General features: G+C 41.7%; 1 protein-coding gene across 1 annotated transcript in view; it reads right to left on the bottom strand.

The window, feature by feature from the left end:
* Positions 1–20,843, bottom strand: part of LOC114568120 (glutamate receptor ionotropic, kainate 5) — a 107,931-nt gene extending 87,088 nt beyond the window's left edge. Inside the window, exon 1 of the mRNA XM_028597516.1 lies at positions 20,697–20,843. Within this exon, the coding sequence (XP_028453317.1) occupies positions 20,697–20,799 (103 nt within the window). The 5' untranslated portion in view covers positions 20,800–20,843. The remainder of the gene's footprint in view (positions 1–20,696) is intronic.
* Between the last annotated feature and the right edge of the window lie 5,109 nt (positions 20,844–25,952).

Genomic DNA, 25,952 nt, shown 5'->3' with positions numbered 1-25,952 from the left:
AATTGAATGATTATTTCTATGGTGATGTGCAGTTGAATAACGATCATTTATCGGTTTAGAACGATACGTATTTCCACTTGTCACAATATACTTAAAGTTACAATATCAAAGATCTCCGTTTTGTCTTATAATCAGCACTTATGGCGATCAGCGGCAATCGCAGGCGTGTTTTTGGATCTCACTTTCACTTGATTTTGAAGTTTCATCGTATGTAGTCATCGCATTTGTTCGGCCATAGTAACAGTTTACTCTCAAAGCTCGCAGAGACTGCAAAACTGTACACTGCATTACACACAAGCGAGTTAAAGAGCATGTCAAATTAAGTGTATGCTATATTTAGAATATTTTCACCACTTTATGTCTGTCAAACTGCCAATTCTCTATGTTCTCTTCAAAGCCACGAGACTCCTTTGAGAGAAAAAAAACAGTTTTTACCTTGCAGGACATAGGAGTTGCTGCTCTAACCTGCTGCCTCTGTCGGGTAGTTAGTTTGTTAGTTTTGTTAGTCCCTAATCCTTTTAAAACACCAGAGTCACGCAATAACACCAACACACTAACCGATCGCGGCAGCAGCGTAGACAAGCAACTTCTTCCCCCCACCACCGTGTAAACTTAATCAGGGCTGGTAAAGCGCTGAAAATATTCCAAATCAATAAGTCCTCCAAACCATATACGGCGATATGGGTCGTTTGTTCCTTAACATAACCGTGTAAAAAGGGATGCCAATAGTCCTGACCAAGCACGTTTAGATAAAGCGCGTTATATTACGCTAAAGGACACTTTTAGTGTCAATAACAACGACAAAGGCACCTGACCAAGCGTCCGTATTTTACGAGATGGGAGTGAGAATCCGTTGTCCTACCCTATAATCACTAAAGGGAGCGTATCATAAATTAGCGCCCCTAGCAGTGGCGGAAATATGACCTCATATCTAAACCAGAGAACATCGGTCGCGGTTTTAAACACGTCTTTAACGTTGTTATATGGTCGGACTTTGGTTATGTTTAGGCATCAAAACTACTCGGTTAAGTTTAGAAAAAGATAGGTTTGGGGTAAAATCAGAAGTCACGGCACTTAAGTCAAGTTGAAAAAACCCTCGCCATTTACTTTTAGTTTCACCGGACTTGAGCCCCGCGCTACCGAGTGAAAGTCCTGTGTTGTGTTGATTTGGTGCTCTAAAATCTCGTCACCTTACTTCCTGCTTTGCTCTTGTCTTAATTTCTACGGCAACTAGAGGACGCCGCTACTATAAATGTAAATATAGGTTGTTGTTTTTTTTGCTTGAACAAATGACGTCTGGGAGCTCTTTTTGGGGGGAGGACAGTCTCTTCTAAATATAGCGTCCACTTAAACATGATATAGATGTCTAAAACACAATTAGCTGCTGCCCCCGTCTACAGAAGTACAATGCTTAGCTTCTGTGTCGGTACTCCAGCCTGTTTCTCCAAACTGGGGGCGCGCTGACCGCCACTTGCGTGTAATTGTAAATATATAAAAACCCATCGGAGTCAGGACCAGCGTCGCTGGATCACTTCTGTCGTGTAACGTAAAGCAGTGAAAACCCTTCAGAGCACAAAAACAGGCGTAAATGCAAATGGTGTCATCAGATTTGTCTATATCCACGACGTTCCACTTCCAGGATTGGTCTATTGCCGACAGAAATTCTGCCGTTACCTTTGGCTTTTTTTCCAATCTGAGGTTTCTGTTGCACAATTAAAACAAGCTTTGAACGTACACAGCGTTCCACCAAAACAAGTTCCTTCCCGAGGCTATTTTGCAGAGGCACCGTTGCTCCGTCCGGCGCTTAGTACCGCCCCAAGATGATTGTGATTGGTCTAAAGAAATGCCAATAAACCATCTCCCATCCCGGGGATGCTGTGTGGACTAGCCGGACCCTCCTCCGCAGCGCTGTGGAGGAAGGATCTGGCAAAGCGAGTTTGTAATGATCCAGATACAAACTGCCCTCGTCTGCAGATGTAAATGGGACAACAATGATTGAATGTCAGCCAGGTGAAAAACAACCTGTACAGAGTGTGAGAAGAGAAAAACATCAGCAGCAGCGAGATGACCCCAAAAATAGATTTAATGTCCTTGGATTTGAACATGGAGCAGAGCGAAGCGTCTGGAGCAGCTGCAGCGTATAGAAAAAAAAAAACGACATCGTCATCGCTTCTTTTTCCACCTACTAGAAATGGTAGGCCGTGTACAGTAGCACCTGCCATGTTTATTTCTGTAGCCGCCTCCCCCGCTGACTCGCCCGCTTTGCACTTTAAAGGTCCCATGACATGGTGTTCTTTGGATGCTTTTATATAGACCTTAGTGGTCCCCTAATACTGTATCTGAAGTCTCTTTTATATAGACCTTAGTGGTCCCCTAATACTGTATCTGAAGTCTCTTTTATATAGACCTTAGTGGTCCCCTAATACTGTATCTGAAGTCTCTTTTATATAGACCTTAGTGGTTTGTATCTTTTATATAGACCTTAGTGGTCCCCTAATACTGTATCTGAAGTCTCTTTTATATAGACCTTAGTGGTCCCCTAATACTGTATCTGAAGTCTCTTTTATATAAACCTTAGTGGTCCCCTAATACTGTATCTGAAGTCTCTTTTATATAGACCTTAGTGGTCCCCTTATACTGTATCTGAAGTCTCTTTTATATAGGTCTTAGTGGTCCCCTAATACTGTATCTGAAGTCTCTTTTATATAGGTCTTAGTGGTCCCCTAATACTGTATCTGAAGTCTCTTTTATATAAACCTTAGTGGTCCCCTAATACTGTATCTGAAGTCTCTTTTATATAAACCTTAGCAGAGAAAGGGGAGGTAACCTTTCCCCTTATGACATCATAAAGGGAAGATTCCGGATCGGCCCATCTGAGCTTTAATTTTCTCAAAGGCAGAGCAGGATACCCAGGGCTCGGTTTACACCTATCGCCATTTCTAGCCATTGGGGGACCATAGGCAGGCTGGGGGAACGCATATTAATGTTAGAAAAACCTCATAAAGTGACATTTTCATGCCATGGGACCATTAAAGGGCGCAGGGAGAAAAAAAAAATGCGGCAGGTAGCAGATTGGAGACGCAAGGAGAGGGCAATCGGCTAGTTCAGTCAATGGAAACGTGTATCCAGGGGGAAGATCACGTTTTAATACCAGGAAGTAAATAATGTCCGCTGCTGCAACCTGACCTTAGTACCAGATGAGAATCCTTTCTCCTACAAAAGAGAGACAGAAAAGAACAACGTTCAGGCTCAGGACTTGATTACGAGCTTTAAGATGGATTTTCTTTTTTGCAGCGTTAACTCATCCTTCCTTATTTCCTTGTTCCAGTGGACACTGAGCTGTAAGGCTGCAGAGCAAAGATCCCCATCACAACGAGGCTGGAAATCAAAGTGAACGCGCTGCTCAGGCTCAGTAACAAGCAGAAAGGCAGCTACCGCCGATGCCACTGCCGCTGGAGTTTGTTCTGGATTTGATTTGTGTGTCCTAAATAATTAACGCCCCCCGGGGCGAACTAGGAGGCCATTTATCGTGTCCTTCCTCAAAAGGACTGTTGTGGGTTCCTGCACTTTAAGAAAAGACAAAAGAGAGCCAGATGGTCCGTGCTGCTCTGGGAATGGTTGTATACGAAGACATCTGAGGATCTGTGTTTGACACCTCGCAGTCTTCCCTGGGGGGGGGAACCATGTCACCTAAGAACTACATTATAATATAGAGCCAAATGGTTGTACCAAATACGCTTCACAGCAAACGTGATCGCTGAACGTTTTTTTTCCCAGTCCAGGGTAAGTGATGTTCTTGTTCCACACAGAGGTTGTGGGCCATTTTAGGGAATACATTTGCTTTTGAAATGACGAAGACCGAAGACAGTAAAAGAAATGGAACAACAGATCCCGTGTCTCTGGACGGAGACCAGTGAAGGCTATTAGAAGCGCTTTTCCGGCGAGCGCTGAGCGTTATGGCGTAGCCGCAAACTGAGCTCGCCGATGAAGATGTGACGTGAGCAACCTGTCTGAAAGTTGGAAGTCTTCTGGTAGCTGTGCCAAGAGAAATCTCAATCATTCCCAATCTTACAGAGACGGAGAGCGTAGGTATATGTAAGGAGATAACATGGGCACAGGCTAATTATTGCTAACTAAAATGCTAGTTAACATTAGTAATTAAACTTAAACAGCTAATGTAAGTCGAAACTCCCTACGAGCTTCTCCTGTACTATACGGTAATTCCTCTACTATGTGACAGTAAGTCGCGTGGTTATGACACAATCGTTAGCCAATTTTTACAAAAACGTCTGCTACGGAGCCATAACGTGAGGTACAAGGTAATGGAGCCTTTTATACTTGGTTGTGTTTCTTTAGAAATAAACAACAGACAAATAAAGTCTTTAAACGCTTCAGATGTACAGTTATTCACTGTCTAAGTGGCGCCAATATGAATGGGAGTCAATGGGATGCTAACAGGGGGTGATGGCTTAAATGCACACTGTGGAGAATGTGGGGCAAGTTTTGGCTCCATCCAAAATTGACAAAATCCTCGGACCAGCACAGAAAGGAGCGAAAGAACAACAATGATATTCGTGGGGAATGATGCTTGTTAGATCCCAAACAGATAGAGAGGTAGAGCTCAGTCACTTCCCAGAATGCCCTCTGAGGAAAAGAGAGAGGGAGGATGAAGATGAGAGGGGAGATAGAGAGTCTCAGCAGTGTTTAGACACTATCTCCGTTTAAACCATATCTGGTTCTCAGGGTCACTGCTGCGACCACACACAGACAGACACAAACACACAGGCTAACAATGCTGGAAAGACACACACACACGCGCTAACAATGCTGGAAAGACACACATGCACACACACACACACACATGTGCTAACAATGCTAGAAAGACACACACACACACACACACACACACACACACACACGTGCTAACAATGCTTGAAAGACACACACATACACACGCGCGCTAACAATGCTGGAAAGACACATGCACGCACACACGCATGCACGTGCGCTAATGTGCACGCACACACACACATGTGCTAACAATGCTGTAAAGACACACAATTATTTAACCCTTTAATGAATCTCTCCGAATAGGATTTCCCTGAAGGTGTTCGTACGGCCCCTATTTGTTGCAGTTTGTGATTAACTCGTGCCATTCCTCTTTTTGTGTGTGTGTGTGTGTGTGCGTGAATGTTCCCCATGACAGCCCTGTTTACCAACTCTGAGCCGTGAGAACAAGCTCCGCTCAAATTTAATATCAAATTATGCTGTTTCAACTTCACTTTTCAACCCCCAGGTTGGGGGGAGGGGGTGGGGGGCTAGGGGGTGAAGCGCCTTCTGCTCCCGTTTCCCTGCCCGCCGGTGCAGAAAAGTCATCTTGTATTTATGTAAAGAGGTTTTAGAGCGAGTCCTGCCGCCGCTGTGCGTTTTGTTCTGGATTCAACCTGAGACGCGGCGATAAAAACTCCTTTTATGGAAGCAAAAGGGAGCTCTGCAGACCAGATTGTATCCCCCCCCTCCCCTCTCCCCTCCCTCCTGAGGCAGTGTGTAACTTTAGAAAGAAATGGACAGACAGGTTTTTCTTGTCACTTCCCACCTTTAAAAGCTTCATGCATTTGATATTCTTTGATACGAGATGTGGTAGTCTGGACTCTGGGGGGAGGAGGGGGGGTCAGGTAGGTCGACTGATTTGACAAGACGTGACCAAACGGAGACTGAAAACAACACATTGCTCTGTCGGCCCAGGGTGGGGGGAGGGGGTGGGGCGAATCACAACGCTGCAAACCTCTGGTGGCCGGTGTGTTTTCACAGGCGAACACATGGACCAGTGTGTACATTGTGCGTCCATGTTTTGGAAGGGCGTATTGATTTATCTCGGAGCGGGCCACCCTGAAGACATAAGACTTGGTTCGAGGGGAGAGCTGCGATGTGGAGGTAGCAGGTTGAACAAAGACGAGACCAGCGGTGGAAGAAGTTTTCAGATTCTTTACTTGAAGTACAAGTACTATTGTAATATTTTACCACAATGTAAAATTAAGCTGTTACAAGTAAAAGTCCTGCATTGAAAATGTGACTTAAAGGAATACGCCACCGTTTGTTGAAATAGGGCTTATCACGGTCTCCCCTAGCTGTAGATAGGTGGGCCAACGCATTGTTTGTGCATGCATCGTTTTTAGTCCGGTGCAACACCGGCAGCGCCACCGCTAGTTAGCTTAGCGTAGTGAATGGAATCCTATGTTGCCGGTTAGCATGTAAAAGTGAGCCAGCAAAAGACAAAAAAACAACCTAATTACTTGCACTGAGAAAAAAAATGTGTTGGCCCACCTATCTGTTCTGCTTGGTACTGTGGATTATCAGTTAAACTTAAAAATAGACTGCAAGTGATGCAAAATAATGTTATTCACTACCTGTTAAATGCACCACCCTGGACTCATATTGGTATAGATGCTTTTAAAAGGGTAGGGTTGCTGCCAGTTCATGTTAGAGTGGAGCAGTTAAAGTTGAATCATATGTATAATGTTATAAATGGCTCTGCTCCCAAATATTTACATTCCCATATAAAAATGGTTCATACACAGCATAATCACAATACTAAGGCCAGTGTCCGTTCTTGTAAAGTGCCCAGAGTCAACAATGCAGCTAGAAGTTCTTTTTTTTTATACAGGTATAACATTGTGGAATAATCTGCCACTTTCCCTCAAAATTGTAAATATCAGGGGGGCTTTCAGACACAAGGTTAAGGCATTTTTATGGAATAGAGTAGCCAATATTTTTTAGTTAGAGTAGACTGATTATTTTATGTGATTTAGGATTCTTTGATTTTAGAATGCTTTCAAACCTTGGATGATCTGTATTATATGTTATTGTCTTTGACCAGAAATAGGTCTTTGTTATGTGTTGCATGTTTTAACACCAAGGACCATGTTGGAAATAAGTGTTTACACTTTAACATGCTATCCTTTGGATTATGTTGTTTGTCAAATCCAAAATAAATCAAATCACAAAATCTACAGCCAGGGGAGACCGTGATAAGCCCTATTTCAACAAACGGTGGCGTTTTCCTTTAAGTAAAAGTAGCATAAAGTATCGTTGGGAAAATGTACTTAAACGTATTAAAAGTACTCAACGCAGAAAAAAACCCTTGCATTTTAGAAACTGGAAATGAAAAAAGGGTTGAAAGCCTAAAAAAAAGATCAAAAAAGAAAGAAAGAAAAAAAAAGCTTCAAAAGTGTCGAAACAAATTTTGTATTTAATTGTTTAATGGTCTAATCATTTCAGCTGGACTCGTAGGCTGTTATATTGTTGGCTACTTTAATTTATAATAAAACATCAGATTTTACAAACTACATTAATTTAGGCTTAAAGTACACTTCCAGCACAAAATAAACCTAGGGGTTAATAACGCACGTGTACCGAGTCAACCGTTCTCTGGGATATGTTTTCATGCTAATCGAATGCGTCTGTAGCTTCTAACAAGTTAGCGCAAAACCGGTGGTTAGCTGCTAACGCTAGCTTTCAGGGCACTTGGTAAATCACCATTTCTACACCACTAACAAGGCTCAAAATAGCACCACACTTCAACGGTAGCATAATGAGGGTCCCTACATGTAAACCGAAGCATTGAGAACTTTGTAAGTGTACAGACAGTTTATTAAAAAGATGCAACCAGTAATCAGTAACATAGCTCAAACCCACGTTCGTGGTTCGACTGCTCGTGACTGTTTCCCAAGATGGCGCCCGAAGGTAAACACGAACGCTACAGTCTTTATAATCTATCTTTTTAATAAACTGTCTGTACATTTACAAAGTTACAAAGTTGTCAATGCTTCGGTTTACATGTAGGGACCCTCATTATGCTACTGTGGAAGTGTGGTGCTATTTTGAGCCTTGTTAGTGGTGTAGAAATAGTGATTTACCAAGTGCCCCGAAAGCTAGCGTTAGCAGCTAACCACCGGTTCTTTCGGGGAATGATCGTAAAGATTTACAAAGAATATGTTGACGGCATTTAAATTTCCTCTTTTACTGGGACGTTTTGGGACCGATTGGTGGCATTGCTGTGGACGAAGTACACGCAGCGTTACACTGGTAAGAGCCAATGAGGTTTAACCATGTATCAGTTAATTTAACCCTCCTGTTGTCATGTTGTCAATTTTGACCCATTTTCAAAAAGTGTCTATGTTAGAAATTTGGGTTTTCTTTCAACCAAATTGTCAAAAGGAATAACATGGATGCTTCCATACAACCATTACTCCTCACAAGTAAAATAAATCAGTTCACCAATTTCATTGAATTTGGGTGTTTTACAAAATTTTATAGCATTTGAAGTAAAAAAAATATAATAATAATAATTGATGAAATAACGCTGAAAAAAAGTGAGAAAAATATTGGAATAAAGCTTAAAAAAAACGTTCGGGAAAAGTGACAAAAACGTTGAAAAAGTGACTCAAACATTGGGAAAAGCTTCAAAAACGTCGCGGAAAGCGACCAAAATGTAAATTTTTAATTTTTACCCAGGAAAATAAAAAGTTGCAGGTTTGAGGGGAAGACAACACAAGTGTTAAATAGCTCACGTTACATGTATTGTGTCAACAGTTAACTTCATTTAATATTGTATGTGGCATTTTCTTTTGCGGAGTACAAATGTTCCACCAAAACAAGTTCCTTCCAGAGACTATTTTGCAGAGCCACCGTCACTGCGTCCGAAGCTTGGCGCCGCCCCAAGATGATTGTAATTGGTTTAAAGAAATACAAACAACCCAGAGCGGGTTTTTTTTTACCCTCCTATCCCAGAATGCATCCGTGGTGTAGCCAGACCTATGTCCACAGCGCTGTGCAGGTCTGGCAATGCGATACCTTGTGATTTGTGACCTGGCTATAGCACCCTCTATGTGCCTATTCTGTTGGTTTTGCCCCCTCACATTGTCTGCCCTGATTCTTTAGTTCAATCACATGTCAGATGCTGACATATTGCCGGATAGTAATCAGAGACGAAGCCTGCAGTTGAAGTTTGAGAGTGATTTAGCAGAGGTACGTTGTTAAAGTCGAGCCTGCAGGGTGCGTTTGTAAAAAGTTGGTTTGCTTTTCTCAAACGGCAAAAATCCTTCAGATTAAAGCTCCGGGCCAACGAAGGGGGTTTGTTTACTTCTCTTTTCTCTGGCGGGTCGTTTCTCTCTGCTTCCATTCTGATTGTTCTCCTCTCTTCCCATCACTATTTTTTTACCTTTTTTCTCAAATGCATTTATTCCTTGCAGCTTTAAGAGACTCAGAGGTCGGATGAAGGGGAACAAAGTTTCTTCCACTAAACGTATTACTTCATTTATATTCGGTTTGGGTTTTCCCCCTAAAATGAAGACATTTGCCTTTTCAATAAAAAAAAAAACACATATTCACTTACAAAATGACTTACACCCAGAATTTGAAAAATGTACTTTGAAGTAATTTTTAAAGGATTAATGTCACCGCTGTTCTGCGGTGACAAACTACCTTTTACACACCGGCTCTTCTGTAGTTCAGAGGCATTTACTGACGAACGGAAGCTAATGACTCCTTCAGAATGACTGATATACTGAAATAATTCATGTTTTTTTTTTTTTTGCAGCGGCTGAAGGACACCGATGCTGCTGAATTGTTAAACTCCTTCACTACAATATTTATGCACTTGATTTTTATTCCTGCCGGAGCAGAAGGTATCTGCATGCTGATGTTACTTGAGGGTCGACCCAAGAACACGAACAGCTGTGCAAGGCACTCCGATCCTCTGACCACAGTGTGCTCCGTTGCACCTGTAACCACACCCAACAGTGATGTCACCGGGTCACGGAGTACACCTCTATCGGTGTGTGCCATTTGTGGTTTTAGAGGAGGTGATAGAGCGCAACCAAAAGTTCTCTGTAACTAAAGAAAGAGCATTTCGCGCAGTGCCAATGGTATGTGGTACACACCTTCTGTCTCCTAAATGGGCGCGGCCGAATTCCTTTGAAAATGTTGTGAACGTCCTGTGGATGGATGAAAAGTTACATTGCTATAATTCATCCATATTTAATTTTGCTAATCTGTGACTTAACACAGCCAGGAGACATATTTCGAGTCACAAACATTAGTTTTGTTAGGGCGTTGGTGAACGTTAGTTGGCGTTGGCTTATCCGTGTTGCCAGATCTTGCGAGAGTTTATTTCCAGCGTTGGTTGAACTTTACAGTTGTGAAAAGTAAAAAAAAAAAAAAAACGGGAGTGAGGAGGGTTAGGGTTAGGGTTAAGAAGTGATCTTACAAGACCTCTGTAGCCCGCTGCTCATCTCTGCTCCAGGCTACATCGATACACTATTTACTGATATCACAAAGTCTGCCACGATAGGATTTTGATACGTATTTGATAGTTCCTTGCTCCTCGCTTGAACCGGAAGTCGTTCTGGTCTAGGGGCGCTGCATCCAGCTCTTACAATACATTCACGAACACATCACAGTCCCGGACTGAATTGTGAGTGGTCCAGTTGCATTGTGGGTAACGTAGGCGGCATGTTTTGACAAGGAAGAAGAATGTGTGGAATAAAGATGACAATATCTACGGTTCTTCTGCTGATCCGACAATGTTAGAGGAGTGTAATGCTCCATCTGTGGAGGCAAAGCAAGGAGGCATTCAGCTCAAAGCACCACTACAGGCTTCACAGAGCCGCTGTAGATTCTCATCTTGTTGGAACTGAGTTGAAGACAGTTTTATCTTCCTTCCGAAACAAACCAAAGGGTTAGGGATAGGGTTAAACTGCAAACATTTCATCTCTGTGTAAAATCCACACTGTTTGAATCAACAGTCTGCTGTTTTCTCTTCTTCAGCCAGATATTGGCTCCTGTTTGTTTCTCTTGTGGCATCAGCATCCGTAAACACTAATTGCCATTTGACTGGGATTTATCGACCCACGAGCTGGTGTGGTGTCTCGGCCGGAGACCTGCAACAATAACACAGAGTAATTACAGTCACCATCTCTGATCTCATCTGGGTCACTTCTCAGCGTGACGGCGATTAGTCTAAATGTCAGACATGTGATTGATAATTACAGCTGGGTTATTTCTGATTTGTGATTTGATTGCTGGTCATGTGAAGTTTTGGTTATGATTGCCTTTTTCTTGGAGGGTTTGCTTGACAATGAGATTGTGTCAAGGTAGTGAAACGCTTCAGCCGTCTGAAGACACATTTTGTAGATGTGTCCTTGTAAATATCGAAATATGTACGGTTCACCGGCACACGCAGGTTTGCATCTTTGTTACAAGAATGCAGTTTGGGTCTTTGGCTTTTTATTCAAACTTTGTTTAGGTATACAGGTTTGTTCCTATGTTAGGTAAATTGTTAGGTATCATTGTTTATCAGGCAAGCCGGTGCAGAAGAGGGTGAAATACATGATAATACATCCCTGGAGAATGGATCCAAACCTCTGAGATACCAACTTCGGGCTATCTATCCATCAGCTGCATTGACACAAAAGGATGCCATCAGTCTGTACGAAGCGTCGACATGAAATTCCATCTTCAGACCAAGTGAGACTCCTCGACTCATTAACAGCAGTTCTTTCTTGTGATCCATCACGTGGTTGTACAAACTCCAGGTGATGGTTGGTTACGTCAAAGACAGCTTCTTCGGCTTTGACTGAACCAAGGAAGACTATTTTGGGTTGAAATGTGTCTTTTGTTTGGATGATTGTATTCTTTGTCTACGCAATTCATTTCTGGGATGGCGCCGTTGCTGCCGAAAATTCCGCCGGATGTCCCTCGTTTCGGCCGGACGTCCATTACCTCCCTCTTTCTTTGCGTTGGCGTTCTAACCTCCGGTGGATTTCTGAGGACTATGTTTAACTGCTCCTCAGATCTCTGCAGGGGTAAATCTAGATGGCTAGCTAGACTATCTGTCCAATCTATCTGTCCAACCTTTTGAACGTACACATGTTCCACCGAAACAAGTTCCTTCCCGAGGCTATTTCGCAGAGGCACCATTACTGCCTCGATCGTGATTGGTTTAAAGAAATGCCGATAAACCAAAACACGTTTTTCTCCCATCCCGGAATGCCGTGTGGACTAGCCAGACCCTCCTTTGCGGCGCTGTGGAGGAAAGTCTGGCAATGCGAGACTGGGATGATTATGCGTGTGTGTCCTCGTGATTGCCTGATGTTCCGTGTCCTGTTGCAGCAGCAGGTAAATGTGCCCTGCAGTATCCACCGCAGGACAAACCGTACCAGCATTTGACTGCTGGCAGTTTCCCAGAGTCCTTGATTGACAAAAACACTTCATCAGTCCTTTTTACTTCTCAGCTACTGAATGGTACACCTTGAAAATGTGTCCATAGCTGAGTGTGTTGGAGTGGAACTAAAGTGCATTTTCCATCACCTGAAGAGAGCTGAAAGAAAACATCCATGCTCCTGAATTGAAATGCTCTACTTTTTTTTGCAAAAAAGAATAGATTACATCAATAGACTCCTATCTCAATTTTCCTATTTACATTTTCTTTCCTACTTTATTTATATAGCAACTTTCATGCAAACAAAAATAAACGCAGGGCAAGGTGCTTTACAATTTAACCGCAAAAAACAACAAACAATAAAGAAACACAAGTTGAAAACTATAAACATACACAAGGATGAAGGGAGAAAGTGAAAGCGGTTAGCTATAAGCTATTTTAAAAAGATATGTTTTGAGTTGTCGTTTAAAACTGTCCACTCAGTCAGCAAGTCTAGTATATAAAGACAAAATGTTCCATATTTTTCGGGCATGGTGGCTAAAAGTAGCATCACCAAAGGGTTTTTGTGGCAACCTTGGTAACATTTTAAAGGGCAGCTGTGGAGGATCATGAAACGATAGCAAGTCTGTGATATACAGTAGAAGGGGGCGAGGCCATTTAGTGCCCTAAACACTAAGAGGCAGACTTTAACACTAATCCTAAAACATGCAGGATGAGTTTAATGAGTCAAATTAACAAACTTCCTGTCAAATGTCTACTCGTGTTAGTAAATGTATTCTTCAACCGATTGGAGTACATGTCAGTACAAAACTGCCTTGAGAAAGCAATAGATTCAAGAGGCGTATTAAGGACAGATAGTTTCCCCTAATTCTTCCCAGAGCACCAACTGTGCATTAATCCGCCACCGAAAATAATCCCTTTTTTAAAAAAAAATTTAAAAAACTGTTAAGAACTGCAGGGACCAGCTGTTTTTAGGAAATTACTTTTGTCTTTAAAAATAATTAAACTAAATAATCACAAAGAGACAAAATATATATTTCTGAGGTTTTTTTAAACATAACGGCTACGTCTTCAGTAGGAACCAATGGGAAAAGCAACAGACAGGAAGTCAGACAGTATTCAGAGACAGAATAACATTATTTGTTTGGGTCTTTTTATGGGATTTGTTGACCATAAGAAACACATAAAACCAGCCTTCTCCTTAATTGGGGTGTGGAATGTTTACATTTTTATTACTTAATATTTTTCCCTTGTGAGAGTCTTTCTTCTCCATAATATAATTTGCGAAAGTGAGACTTCTCTTATTTTCACTGTAACTCCACCTATCAGAAATGAAAGAAATGAAGACTGAAATATAAGTGTGCATCTATGTGTGTGTGTGTGTGTGTAGAGAAATCAGCTGCCATTAATTGAAGAGTAAAAGGTGAGCCATTACACATCGCCAGGTGACCCGGTTGCCATGGTAGCTCGCACGTAAGTGCCCACAGGTTTTTCCCCAAGCCCGGCGTGATTAAAAGCAACAGGGATTTGAATACGGGGCCAACAGGGCTGAGAGAAAAAAATAAAAAAAATAAACTTATCTGCTGCAAGGAGAGGGCTGAACTTTTACTTCCCAACGTTAAGTCTCTGCTATTGTTGGAGTTAATCTTCCTCCGCGGGTCGTGATGGGGACACAAGTAAGAGGTGCCGATAGCAGAGCTATCCGTTAATAACGGAGGGGAAGTCACGCAGACGCTCTGTGATCCAGTTTCTGCCGAGTCTATTTGCGCTTACAAACGATCCAAACTGGGATGAAAACAAAATGAGCAGGGAAGAAGAAGAAGAAATGGAAACGCAGAGCGAGCGGCAGAGACAAAGGGAACCCTCGAGGGGCTCGTAAAAAGACAAACAAAGCAAGAAGAGATAGTGTGAGAGGAATCAAGATGGCAAACAGAGACATGGGTGGGTGTTGAGGAGGAGAAAAAAACTAAAAAGGAAACAAGAAGAGAGCGATACAAAAACAACAAAACAGAGGAGTAACGAGTGAAGGAGAAAAAAAAAAAAATAGGTGATGCGGAGGAAGTGTGTGTTTTTATTTGTTAAGCTCCAACAGGAGAGAAAGAGGAGGATACATACAAAGAATGTGTGTGTTCATTCATAGAGACAGTAGTATTCATGGGTAAATAATGACACTTTCTAGCAAGAGCTTTGGCGTAAGGGCCTCATGTATCCAATTAACTTTCTCCTTTGCATCCTAGAATTTATATACCAATTTCAAACTCGCCAGCCATAGCCAATTCATCCGCAGTGATTGGCCAGCTATATTTAGGTGAGACACTAGGCGGGGTTTAACACTAGAAAGGCCATGACGGTCATTTTGACCGTTTGGAAATTTTTATGTGTAATAACTTTGCTGAATAAATAAAATACAATCCTGCTGCTGCCTGACTTTTCCTAAAAGAGTCTGTATTTTAATTTAAAATTGTTTTTATATACATTACACAAAAGGCAAAGAAAATACAAATCACTTTTACCTATTTTGGCCATACACGGCAGCAGACACAAAACGGAGGCAGTGCCAGGTTAGGTTATAGCTAAATGTTCAAATAAGATACTTGTAATTGTTATTTGGCTGTTATGAGTTAAGTTGAATTAATTTCCACACCATATTTGTATGAAATAATTAAGGTTTACTATGCCATGATATGAATTATTGAAAGACGTATTACTACTCAAAAGTATAATTAAACTCGTTAAAATGTACATTTTGCTGTTATTACCTTTTTCTAAAGATATCCTATCACAATACATAATACAATATCGCAATAGGTATTTATCATGAGAGATTATAGAGTTTGGAATCTGGCGGTCAAAATGGCCGCTCACGGCAGTTCTAGTAGTTATGGAATTCCGGCACTTCTAGTGTTAAACTTCTCTCTTTGACTTCTTCTGTCATTTTTGGTGTTAACAATAAAGTGCAGTGCTATTAATGTTTTTTTTTTTGAAGGAAAAACTGTGAAAGTGTGCTATGTCATCACCATTTGTTTGATTACTGTGTATCATTCCTCTGTATGATGAGTCACAAGTAAGTCGCAAGTCCTGGCTATGATGTCCAAATCAAGTTCCAAGTCAAGACCAGTGAGTTCCAATCAAGTTCCAGGTCAAGACTAACGAGTCACAATCAAGTTCCAAGTCCAGACCAACAAGTCTGAATCAAGTTCTGAGTCCACACCATCAACTCTGAGTCAAGTTCCAACTCCAGACCAACAACTCTGAATCAAGTTCCAAGTCCAGACCAACAAGTCTGAATCAAGTTCCAAGTCCAGACCAATGATATCAAATCAATCTCCAAGTCAAGGCCATTAAGTACCAATGAAGTTCGAAGTCAAGGCCATAAAGTACCAATCGAGTTCCAAGTCAAGACCAGAAAGGTCCAATCAAGTTCCAGGTCAAGACCAATAAGTCCCAAATTAAGATCTAGATCTAGACCAACAAGTCTGAATCAAGACCCAAGTCCAGACCGAGTTCCAATCAAGTTTTCAGTCCAGGCCGGTGACTTCCAATTAGGTTACAAGTCAAGACAAGTGATTTCCAAATAAGTTACAAGTTAAGACTAACAAGTCCTAATTAAGTTACAAGTCAAAGACAACAAGTCACAATACAATACGATACAACTTTATTGTCAGCCAAAGGCTGAAATTCTTTGTACATCCCTGGGTAGCTTGTTTAAGATGAGCACGTAGACATACATCCAAAAACAGTAAATGACATACACATACATCCTAATCAGGACATACACATACATCCAAACATTCATGAGATTAATAACACCAACAAACATACATGAGACATTACCACAGATGACAAACTCCAAAATAAGGAAACAGAGAAAACATATATAACAACAGTACATGACATAAACATACACACAGACAAAGTCTTGGAGATGTATATCCAAGACTTTAATGTAACCGGTTTTGCAATAGGATAGATTGATGTATGAAGAAGTTTTTAAGTCTAATACGATTAAAAGAATGAACTCTAAAGCGTCTGTTTGAAGGCAGAAGCTGATATTCACTGTGCAAGACATGTAAAGAGTCATTTTAAATAGTTTTGGCTAGTCTAAGCATACTGTTATTGTGAGCCTCCTGAAAGGAGTGCACTACAGGTAGTCCTATAATCTTTGCGCAAATTTTAATCTGATTAAATAGCTTTGTTTTATTTTTAACTGAGAGGCTACTTAGCCAAGGAGTACTACAGTAAAGCATCATACTCTGAATTACTGATGTGAAAAACACAGAGATGATTTGACTGCTAGCTCCAAAAGATCTCAATCTACAAAGAAAATAAACACGCTGTTGTATTTTTTTGCAGATAAAATCTATATGAGAAATCTATGAGAGATTGTCGTCTATCATGACACCCAAATATTTACAGACCGAGACTTGACTAATTTCTCAGTTATGAATCTTCACCAAGGACAGTTGACAATTTTGAGTTATTCCAAAAATGATTTCCTCTGTCTTCACAGTGTTAATAATGAGAGCATTGTTATCACACCACATTTCCCTGATACAGTGTAGGGTCATCACCTTTGTTCAATAAGGTCAGGAGAGTTGAGTCATCTGAGTACTTTAACAGAAACTGATTTGGTAAAGTAGCAGTACAATCAGAGGTATATAAAGTAAACAACACAGGTGAGCTAATACAGCCCTGGGGTACTTCAACATTAGTTGTCTTTGGAGAAGAAAGTTTGTCATTTACTTTGACCAGCTGGACCCTATTTAAGAGAAATGATTAATACCAAAGAATAAGATAAGAATTAATCTGAAACTGAATAATTTTTGATAAAAGTAAATTTGGTTGAATTGTATTGAACGCAGATGAAAAATCAAGAAACAGGGCCCTAATGCCTTCTTTGGGTTGTTACCCTGAAAAATACCCTTGACCTCCTCCACAGTTATGACAATCCTCTCTGTGTCTAAGGGTATGATGGTCTTAATCACATTTACACATTCCTCACAGTGGTCAGTAGAATCAAAACGACAGAAAAAATCATTTAACTCATTTGCAAACATAACAACATTGCCTGTCACAATAGGTTTATTTGAAGGAGACATACCAGTCATTTTTTTCACCTTGTCCCATAATCTTTTGGGATTTCTTTCTTTGAATGTCTCCTCCAAATGATTTATGTGTACCTGTTTGGCCTCCCTAAGTTTATTTTTCAAATCTCTATCCAATTGCTTGCCTGTAATTGTATCTTTATTTTTAAATGCCGTCAAGTATTCGATCCTTCCTTGTTCCCCTTTTAACCATCTGACTAAAACCAGGTAGCACAGTGTCCAAGTAACAATGGTTAAAGTCCCCCAATACTATGGCAGGTGCGTCTGGATGTTTTTGTAGCAGTCTATGAACATGGTCCGCTACAGTGGCTGCTGCCGACGCAGCCTTGCCACTAGGTGGAACATACACCACAAACAGCAACAAACTTCCAAATTCTCGTGGAAAATAGAACGGTCTTAATGTCAAACAAAGCATCTCAACGTTGGAATCACATAATGATTCTTTAACGGTAAACTGGCGACACCAGAGATCGTTGATATACACACAGATCCCTCCGCCCTTACATTTCCCCGAGTTAGCGTCTCTGTTGAGCCGGATCAAAGAAAACCCATTTATCTCAAAGAGCGAATCGGGCATATTGGATTGGAGCCAGCTCTCCGTGAAACACAACAGGGAGGCTTCACGGAATTCGGCACAGTACATTGTGTAGGTTCGGACCTCGTCCATCTTGTTCAGGGAGCGTAAATTGCTCAGAATGATGGAAGGGAGCGGTGGTCTTGTATGTCTTCGCCGCAGCCGGTTGCATATTCCACCTCTCCTGCCTCGTTTCCTGCGCTTGATAGGCCTTATCAGAAAATGTTATCCAGAAACATCGGGGACAATGGAGTTGACAATTTCAGGCGTAATGCAAGCAGATCGTCCCGACTGTAATGTGGACTGGATCGAGGTTCCAAGTTACTTTCCACTTTCTCCATATCGACGGCGGTGTGTTTTTGGGAACGTGTCAAGGGCTGCCCTCCAAAGGTGACAATCCCCACAAGAGTCAATATAATCCACGGTAAATACATCCTCCAAATTACATACAACCATACAAGACGAACAACATTTAGACAAGCACAAACAAAATTAACACGAGCAGGCTAGGCCCAGGGATGTGGTTCGCAGCCGAGCACATCCCTGGGCCTGGGATGTGGTTCGCAGCCGAGCAGCGCACCGGACATGAATCAATCAAGTCCCCATCACGTTTCAAGTTGACCAGTGAGTTTCAATCAGGTTCTAAGTCCAGACTAACATGTCCGAATCAAGTTCTAAATCCAGACTAACATGTCCCAATCAAGTTCCAAGTCAAAGACAACAAGTCCCAATGAAGCACTACTTGAATCTGACAGCAATGAGCCATAACAATGCACTAAGCAAAAGAACAATACTTTCAGATTCCTCAAAATATGGAGGGACATGGATTTGTGCAAAAAGTGAAAACACAAGATATTTCAGTTTGGAACAAAGTGCTGTACTGACCAGTTGACCAACACTGGCATGAAACTCAGGTAGCTTGGTGTTTAGCACACAAGCTTCCCACCTGGAGGGTCAGAGGAACAAACCCAGGAAGCATCACACTCGATACAGGTCTTCGCTGTGAGTACTGTTATTATCAGGCATAACACTAATCTTTAAACACTAATAATTTAAGCAGGGGCGTCGGACTGGGGGTAAAACCGATACTGATTACCAGGGCCCAAGGGGAGAGAGGGACCTTGAAAAGTCTGTAATATATTTTATTTCACCTGGATATTTTCATTTCCTAATTAAATTTCATAATGCATGTCAGATGAAATTCAAAGTTAGTGTATTGGCTGAATAACTTGGTTGATTGACTGACTACATTTTGTATACAAAAAAAGACCAAGGTCTCACCTACCCCTTGCTAAAGCGCCAAATGGTTTAGTCCATCTGCATGCATTTTGTTTACGTTAGCTAGTTCAGTTGAGCGTCTGGTGGAGCGCAAGATTCTGCTGTAGAAATGTCTTTCTCAAAGAAAGTCAAATCAGGCTACCAAAAAGAAAGGAAAGACAGGAGAAGGAGAGAAAACTAAATGAGGGGAAACAATTGGTAACTGACTTCTTTTCAAAGAAAGGTGAGCACAAACTAGAAAACGAAATCCATGGTGTTAAACTGCTTGAATATCTCTGTGACTGTTAGTGCTAAAAACAGACTGAGACAACCCATATAAAGAGCAGAACATACACTTTCAAATGATAATTTGGTTATACTTGTAATCTGAGGTAAAGGCTAAATAAATAAACTACACTAGCAATGCTGTTTGCATATAACACACCATTGTAATAGCTAAATTCAAAACATGTTTAATTTTAAATTAATGGGCTATAATGTCTATAATTAGCAATAATAGGCTAATCAGTGTCATAGGTAGCTTGGTAGCTCATCGGTAGATACATATCATGTCAACATTATAGTTATGTCAGATTTAGTAGAAGCAGATGTTAACATTGTGAAACACATGGCCCTCAGTTTCAGAAACTGTCCCAGCAGGGAGCAACAGACCCCTCAGCCTCATTTTTGGATTTGAAACAAGGGAAGCTTATATCAAAATTAAAACAAACCATGTTTAGCCATTTTGACTGAAAGGTGTTAAGTAACACTAACATCTTAGTGTGTTTTATTATATTAGGTTACAATTAGGATAAGAGGTTAATATCAGATGTATCCTTCATAGAGAAAGATGACAGAGAACATCTGATTGAGGATGATGGGAGTGAAGACAGCAGGGAGCATGAGTGTTGCTCTGAGCACAGTGTGGAAATGAGAGCTGAGGAACTGGAAAGTAGGCAGAGCAGTGCAGACCAGTTTTTGCCTGAGGATCCAGGACTATGGCCAGATAAATTAACAGATGATCAGAGAGACACCATAGTACACAGGCTGGCAAGTAAAGGTACAGAGAAAACAAACTAAATGTAGTAGTAACCACAGTAAAGTAGGCTAGAGAATGTTGAGAAAGGAGGTTTGAAATGTGTGTCATCAGGCTACTCTAAGCATTACAGTTAATAATTATTACCCTATAAACATCTAGGCCTACAGATTCATGTGTTCAGAGGCCCGATTATTTTTTTTATTTTTTTTTGGGTAGTGGTGGGGTGGGGGGGTTGAGGAACATGGGGGCCCATCAGGACTGCCTATGCATAGGGCCCAGGGTCTGGTGCTACGCCCCTGAATTTAAGTAACATACTTTATGTTGTAAGTAATATTTTTCTTGTAAATTAAGTGACAACACTAAAATCCTTTCTGCCAAAGAAGGACCTTTGAGTTTGAGGTAAGCAAACAACTTTTAAAGTTTTAGTTGTAAGCAACACTAGTTTTTACTACTGACAGAGTCATTGCGGGACTAAAACCACGTCTTTGTGTTCATACTCACCCATGCGGACGGCAGAGAGGGCCTGGCTGAAGGAGAGCGGTGCCATGGTCAGCAGCAGGACGGCGACGTAAATCGACAGCAGCAGTGCTGGCAGAGCCGGCATCTTCCACTGCTCCTCATGGAGAATGGTCTGCTGGCTGCCTGTACCGCCACCTGCAGGACAGGGGGGAGTCATTACTACATTTACTACATATCGTATTATAAAAAGGGTAGCTCAAATCAAGCAATGTGATTGGTTTATAGCCGTGACAGCGCTTAAAGACGGGGAACTGAAGCCGCTGTCTATGCGCTCTTCAAAAAAAAGTCTGGGCCAGCTGCTAGTTAAGGCTAACGCTACGTGGGCTGCCTTTCATAGCAACTGCCTCGGTATGTGCGGGCAGCCAGCCCGGGAGGGCCTATTTTATTGTGAACATTATTAATTATGAATAAAAATCTATTTAAATTTGGGTTGGGGCCCTGGTATCCCCCCTAGTTTTGCATGCGCCCAATATACCGAGGATAAGTCTTTACCGCAGCAGCCCGGGTTCGAGTCCGACCTGCGGTCCTTTGCTGACCAAAGAAAAGATCAAAGAAGACCAAAGAAGCCCCCAAAATAATCAATCATTTCAATTGGAATGTGTGACTTTAACTTTCGTATTGCAATACTTGATGACTGTTTTACAATCGCAATAGCTCACTTCAGTCCGTAATATGTAATATCTCAGCTAAGGGGGTTCAACCTGATCTTACAGAATTCCGTGAAATGAACACGGCCCCTTAACTCAAAATCGGTTAGGATTGTAAAACTCCTGTATTGTGAGCCAGGCTTTAACTCAAAATCGGTGGCAGTTTCACGGAATCGCAAAACATTTAGTGATGGACCCACGGAAGAATTCCGTTAAATGAACACAGGCCCCTTAAGTTAAGGAAAAGGTCATGGGTGGGCTTACGGTTCCGTGAAGAATGGGATGGAAAAGAAGAAAGCAACTTTAGGAACCTTGACATGCGGGACACGATCCCCGGTCTCCTGGGTGAAAGTCCTGTGTTCAACCCATCCACCACCCCAACCAACCTCCTTACGCGGAAATTCGGCCTTACATAGTACTCGCTACCGTAGTTGCTGTTAATGCTACGTCATCTTTTCATTGACTTTACATTGGCATTGTTTTACGTGGTGGCCACACTGATTTTTTACACATTCCGTGCTACCACCACGTAACGCGCTGTTAACAATTTGTGATCATTTCACAGAATTGTGTGCGACCAGGCTGATCCCAACATACCGCGCGCTGTCGCTTAAATCTCCCACATATCACATAGTGCATCTTGATTTTAATGATTGAAATTTGACAGCTTCACACACATTTTACAGGGTCTTTTTTTTTTTTTTTAGCACCTCACCCTGTTACAAAACCCCCCCAAAAAAACATTCAGGCATTCAAATCTCAACGCTTGCAGCTGCTCTATAAACACTGGCAACAAATCAGTGATGCGATTAATGGCTCAGTGCAGCAGAACGGGAGCTACTGTTACCTAGTTAACAGGTGGCGTTCATGAGATGCACTGTTGTGTACACAAACAGAAGCTTCCTAGCAACGCTGGCCAACCACATCATCCCCACAGTGACTGCAGTCAAAGTTGCTGAGCGGAGAATGCCACCCCCGCATTTCACCGCACATTATGAGCAATATGAGTAGTTGATGAATAAATCCTTGAATCTCTCGGAAATAGATATGTAAATGAGAAATACTGAATCCGAAGTTATTAAAACACAGTGGGAGAGAGCAGGACTGAATGGAGGTTTTCTGCAGAGTATAACCAGGCTGTCCTGCAGCTAAAAGCTAGCTAATTTAGAAAACAGTACACGTGATAACAACCTGTGTCCGTCGCTGGCCTTTGCTGGTCATTTCTGCTAAGATCTATATCTACACCGAAACACCTCAACAACAGAAAAACGCTTCCAAGTCAACTAGAGTTCGGTTCACTTCAGCTGATAAAGCGATCTGCAGTTTCAAATTTGCGCACAATTTACGGACTTATATATAATTTAAAGTGCTCATATTATGCTCATTTTCAGGTTCATAATTGTATTTAAAGGTTGTACCAGAATAGGTTTACATGGTTTAATTTTCAAAAAACACCATATTTTTGCTGTACTGCACATTGCTGCAGCTCCTCTTTTCACCCTGTGTGTTGAGCTCTCTGTTTTAGCTAGAGAGTGAGGCATCTCACTTCTGTTCCATCTTTGTTGGGAGTCGCACATGTGCAGTACCTCGGTAAGGACTACTAGCCAGTCAGAAGCAGAGTATGAGGGCGTGCCCTGACAGTACCTAGGTAAGGACTACTAGCCAGTCAGAAGCAGAGTATGAGGGCGTGCCCTGACAGTACCTAGCTAAGGACTACTAGCCAGTCAGAAGCAGAGTATGAGGGCGTGCCCTGACAGTACCTAGGTAAGGACTACTAGCCAGTCAGAAGCAGAGTATGAGGGCGTGCCCTGACAGTACCTAGGTAAGGACTACTAGCCAGTCAGAAGCAGAGTATGAGGGCATGCCCTGACAGTACCTAGGTAAGGACTACTAGCCAGTCAGAAGCAGAGTATGAGGGCGTGCCCTGACAGTACCTCAGTAAGGACTACTAGCCAGTCAGAAGCAGAGTATGAGGGCGTGCCACGCTAGCAGCTAGGTGAGCATTATAACATGTGTTACAAAGTGACCACGTTTGTCTCATGCACAAAAAAAGATATATAACACAATAAAATAGGAAAGGGAAGAAGCCAAAAAGCATAATATGAGCACTTTAAGCGATGATAACCTTTTTCTACGGCAAGTTAACTTCTGTTGACATCGATATTTGGTGTCAGCATGTTGATTCTCGTGTCGCACGAAGGATGGACAACGATAAATTGCCGTGTTTGATATTTAGTCCCACCCCTAATGTGTAGTCTCAGAGAAAGCAAGGGAGACAGAGAGAGAGAGACAACCTGAAGTCCAGAAGATTAGAGAAAAGGACAAAACGGGAAAGAATGAGAGGGAGAAGAGAGAACATGTGAGAGAGAGGACAGACAGGAAAGGAAAGAGAAGCCGACAGAGGGAGAAAGTAAAATAAAAAAAGCTTGAGAGAAAATATTGGAGAACACAAGTATGTGTGTGTGTGTGTGTGTGTGTGTGTGTGTGTGTGTGTGTGGGATCAGGAGACTATCACATGTTGCAGAGGGAGAGAGATTTAAAATGGCTGAGCGAGGGAGCATGACGAAACGAATCCAAATCTTCAAAGTAGATTAGAGAGACTGAAGCGAGGTTTTTTTCATTAGTGTGTGTGTATGTGTGTGTGTGTGTGTGTGTTTAGCATGTTTGCATTCGAGTTCTCAGAGCAACAACACAGCGAGCGCAGAGGCCCCGGCAAACATCCAACTGTTCAATCCCATCATAAAACCGCTTCATCTTTTCCGTCTCAGCGTGGACAGTTGAGTTATGTTCCTCTAATTCATCGCCCCCCCGTTTACAACAACACATTCTTGATTTGTTTAACCCGCCCCTCGCTAAATGTTTATCGCCGCCCGGCCAATGAGGCGTCCCACATGAATTTAAATGAGATTCCCAAATGGAATTTAAATTGGCCTTGAGTCGAAAACGGGACGGGCTCGATGGCAGAGCGGAGAGATGAAGAGCGAAAGATAAAAGCCTCAGAGGGAAAGAGGAAGAGACGGGGTAGAGAGGGGTAGAGAGAGAGAGAGAGAGCGAGAGAGAGAGAAGAGTTACAGATGATGATGACGATGATGATAAAGATGATCTAACTGTTTTTTTAAGCTGAATGACATAATTATAACACACAGGCTACGGATTATTATCTGTTGTGTTTCCAAGCTGAACATTTGTCGTCCCGGACTCTAAATGTGTCTAAACTGATTGTTGGTTAAAAGAAAAGAAAGAAAAAAGAAAAGCTTTCCTTATTGTACGGAACTGTGTTAGAAAGGAATACATCATTTCATTAGGTGGAGCCAAAGACTCAGTTTTTCCAAGATGGAATTTAAAGGAGACCTGTTATGCTCATTTTCAGGTTCATACTTGTATTTTGTGTTTCTAATAGAACATGTTTGTCATGGTTGTATGTTTCTGGATGTTCTGTTTCCTGTTTTATTTTGAAGTCTCTAGTTTTCTGTCTTGTCTGATTTACTTCCTGTGTTTTCCCTCCCTTGTGATTGCCCTAATGTGTTTCACCTGTTTCCCAGCCTAGTGCCACCTGTTGCCTGTTTTCTCATTACCCTGTGTCTTTAGTCTTGGTTCTGTCTTTGTCTCTTGTCGGATTATTGTTTGCTGTTCGGTGGTTCTCGTTCGTCCTGGTTTTGGGATTCTGCTTATACCTATTTTTGTCTCGTGACATCTTTTGTTTGGTATGACTTTATTATTTTGTTTATTAAATCCTAAAGCTCACACTGCCTGTTCGTCCCTCTCTGCATTTGGGTCCCACATCCTCTGAAAGCCTGACAGAATAATCCGACCACTAAATGAACCCAGCAGAGATTATAGCTGAACTTTGTGACCTAGTCGGGTCAAAACCAGGACGAACGAGAACCACCGAACAGCAAACAATAATCCGACAAGAGACAAAGACAGAACAAAGACTAAATACACAGGGGGATGAGAAAACAGGCAACAGGTGACACTAGGCTGGGAAACAGGTGAAACACATTAGAGCAATCACAAGGGAGGGAAAACACAGGAAGTAAATCAGACAAGACAGAAAACTAGAGACTTCAAAATAAAACAGGAAAAAGAACATCCAGAAACTTACAACCAGGACAATGTTGACATGCTTTAATGTTCCAAAAACACTTTATTTCTCCCTTACTGCCCATGGCTGCTGCGCCTGTATTCACCCTCTGTTGGAGAGCCTGTCTCTTTAAGACTGCAAAATCTGCTCTGATTGGTCAGCGCTCCCGAGTCTTCTGCATTTACGCTCTGCCGTCTCTGAACCGTCAGGACTTTATAGCATTAAAAATCGCCAATAAAGCTTCAAAACCCCCCAAAAAAGTCCCAACCGACACTTTTGTGGCTTTCCCCGATGTTTTTGTCAGTTTTTTCCCTTTACCTTTGTCACTTCCAAGTTGTTAAAGCTAATTGTTTTTTACATTTGTCACTTGTGTCACTTTATTGGCACTTTTTTTAACATTTGTTTCACTTTGTTCTGACATTTTTGTCACTTTTTTATTATAACGTTGACTAAAACATCCAAATTCAACGAAATTAGTGAACTGATTATTTATTTACCTTGTTAAGA

The sequence above is a fragment of the Perca flavescens genome, chromosome 14, assembly GCF_004354835.1.
Source record: "Perca flavescens isolate YP-PL-M2 chromosome 14, PFLA_1.0, whole genome shotgun sequence".
In the NCBI taxonomy this organism is placed as follows: domain Eukaryota; kingdom Metazoa; phylum Chordata; class Actinopteri; order Perciformes; family Percidae; genus Perca; species Perca flavescens.
Note: the sequence above shows the minus strand (reverse complement) of the source record. Positions and strands in the feature narration are given on the sequence as shown.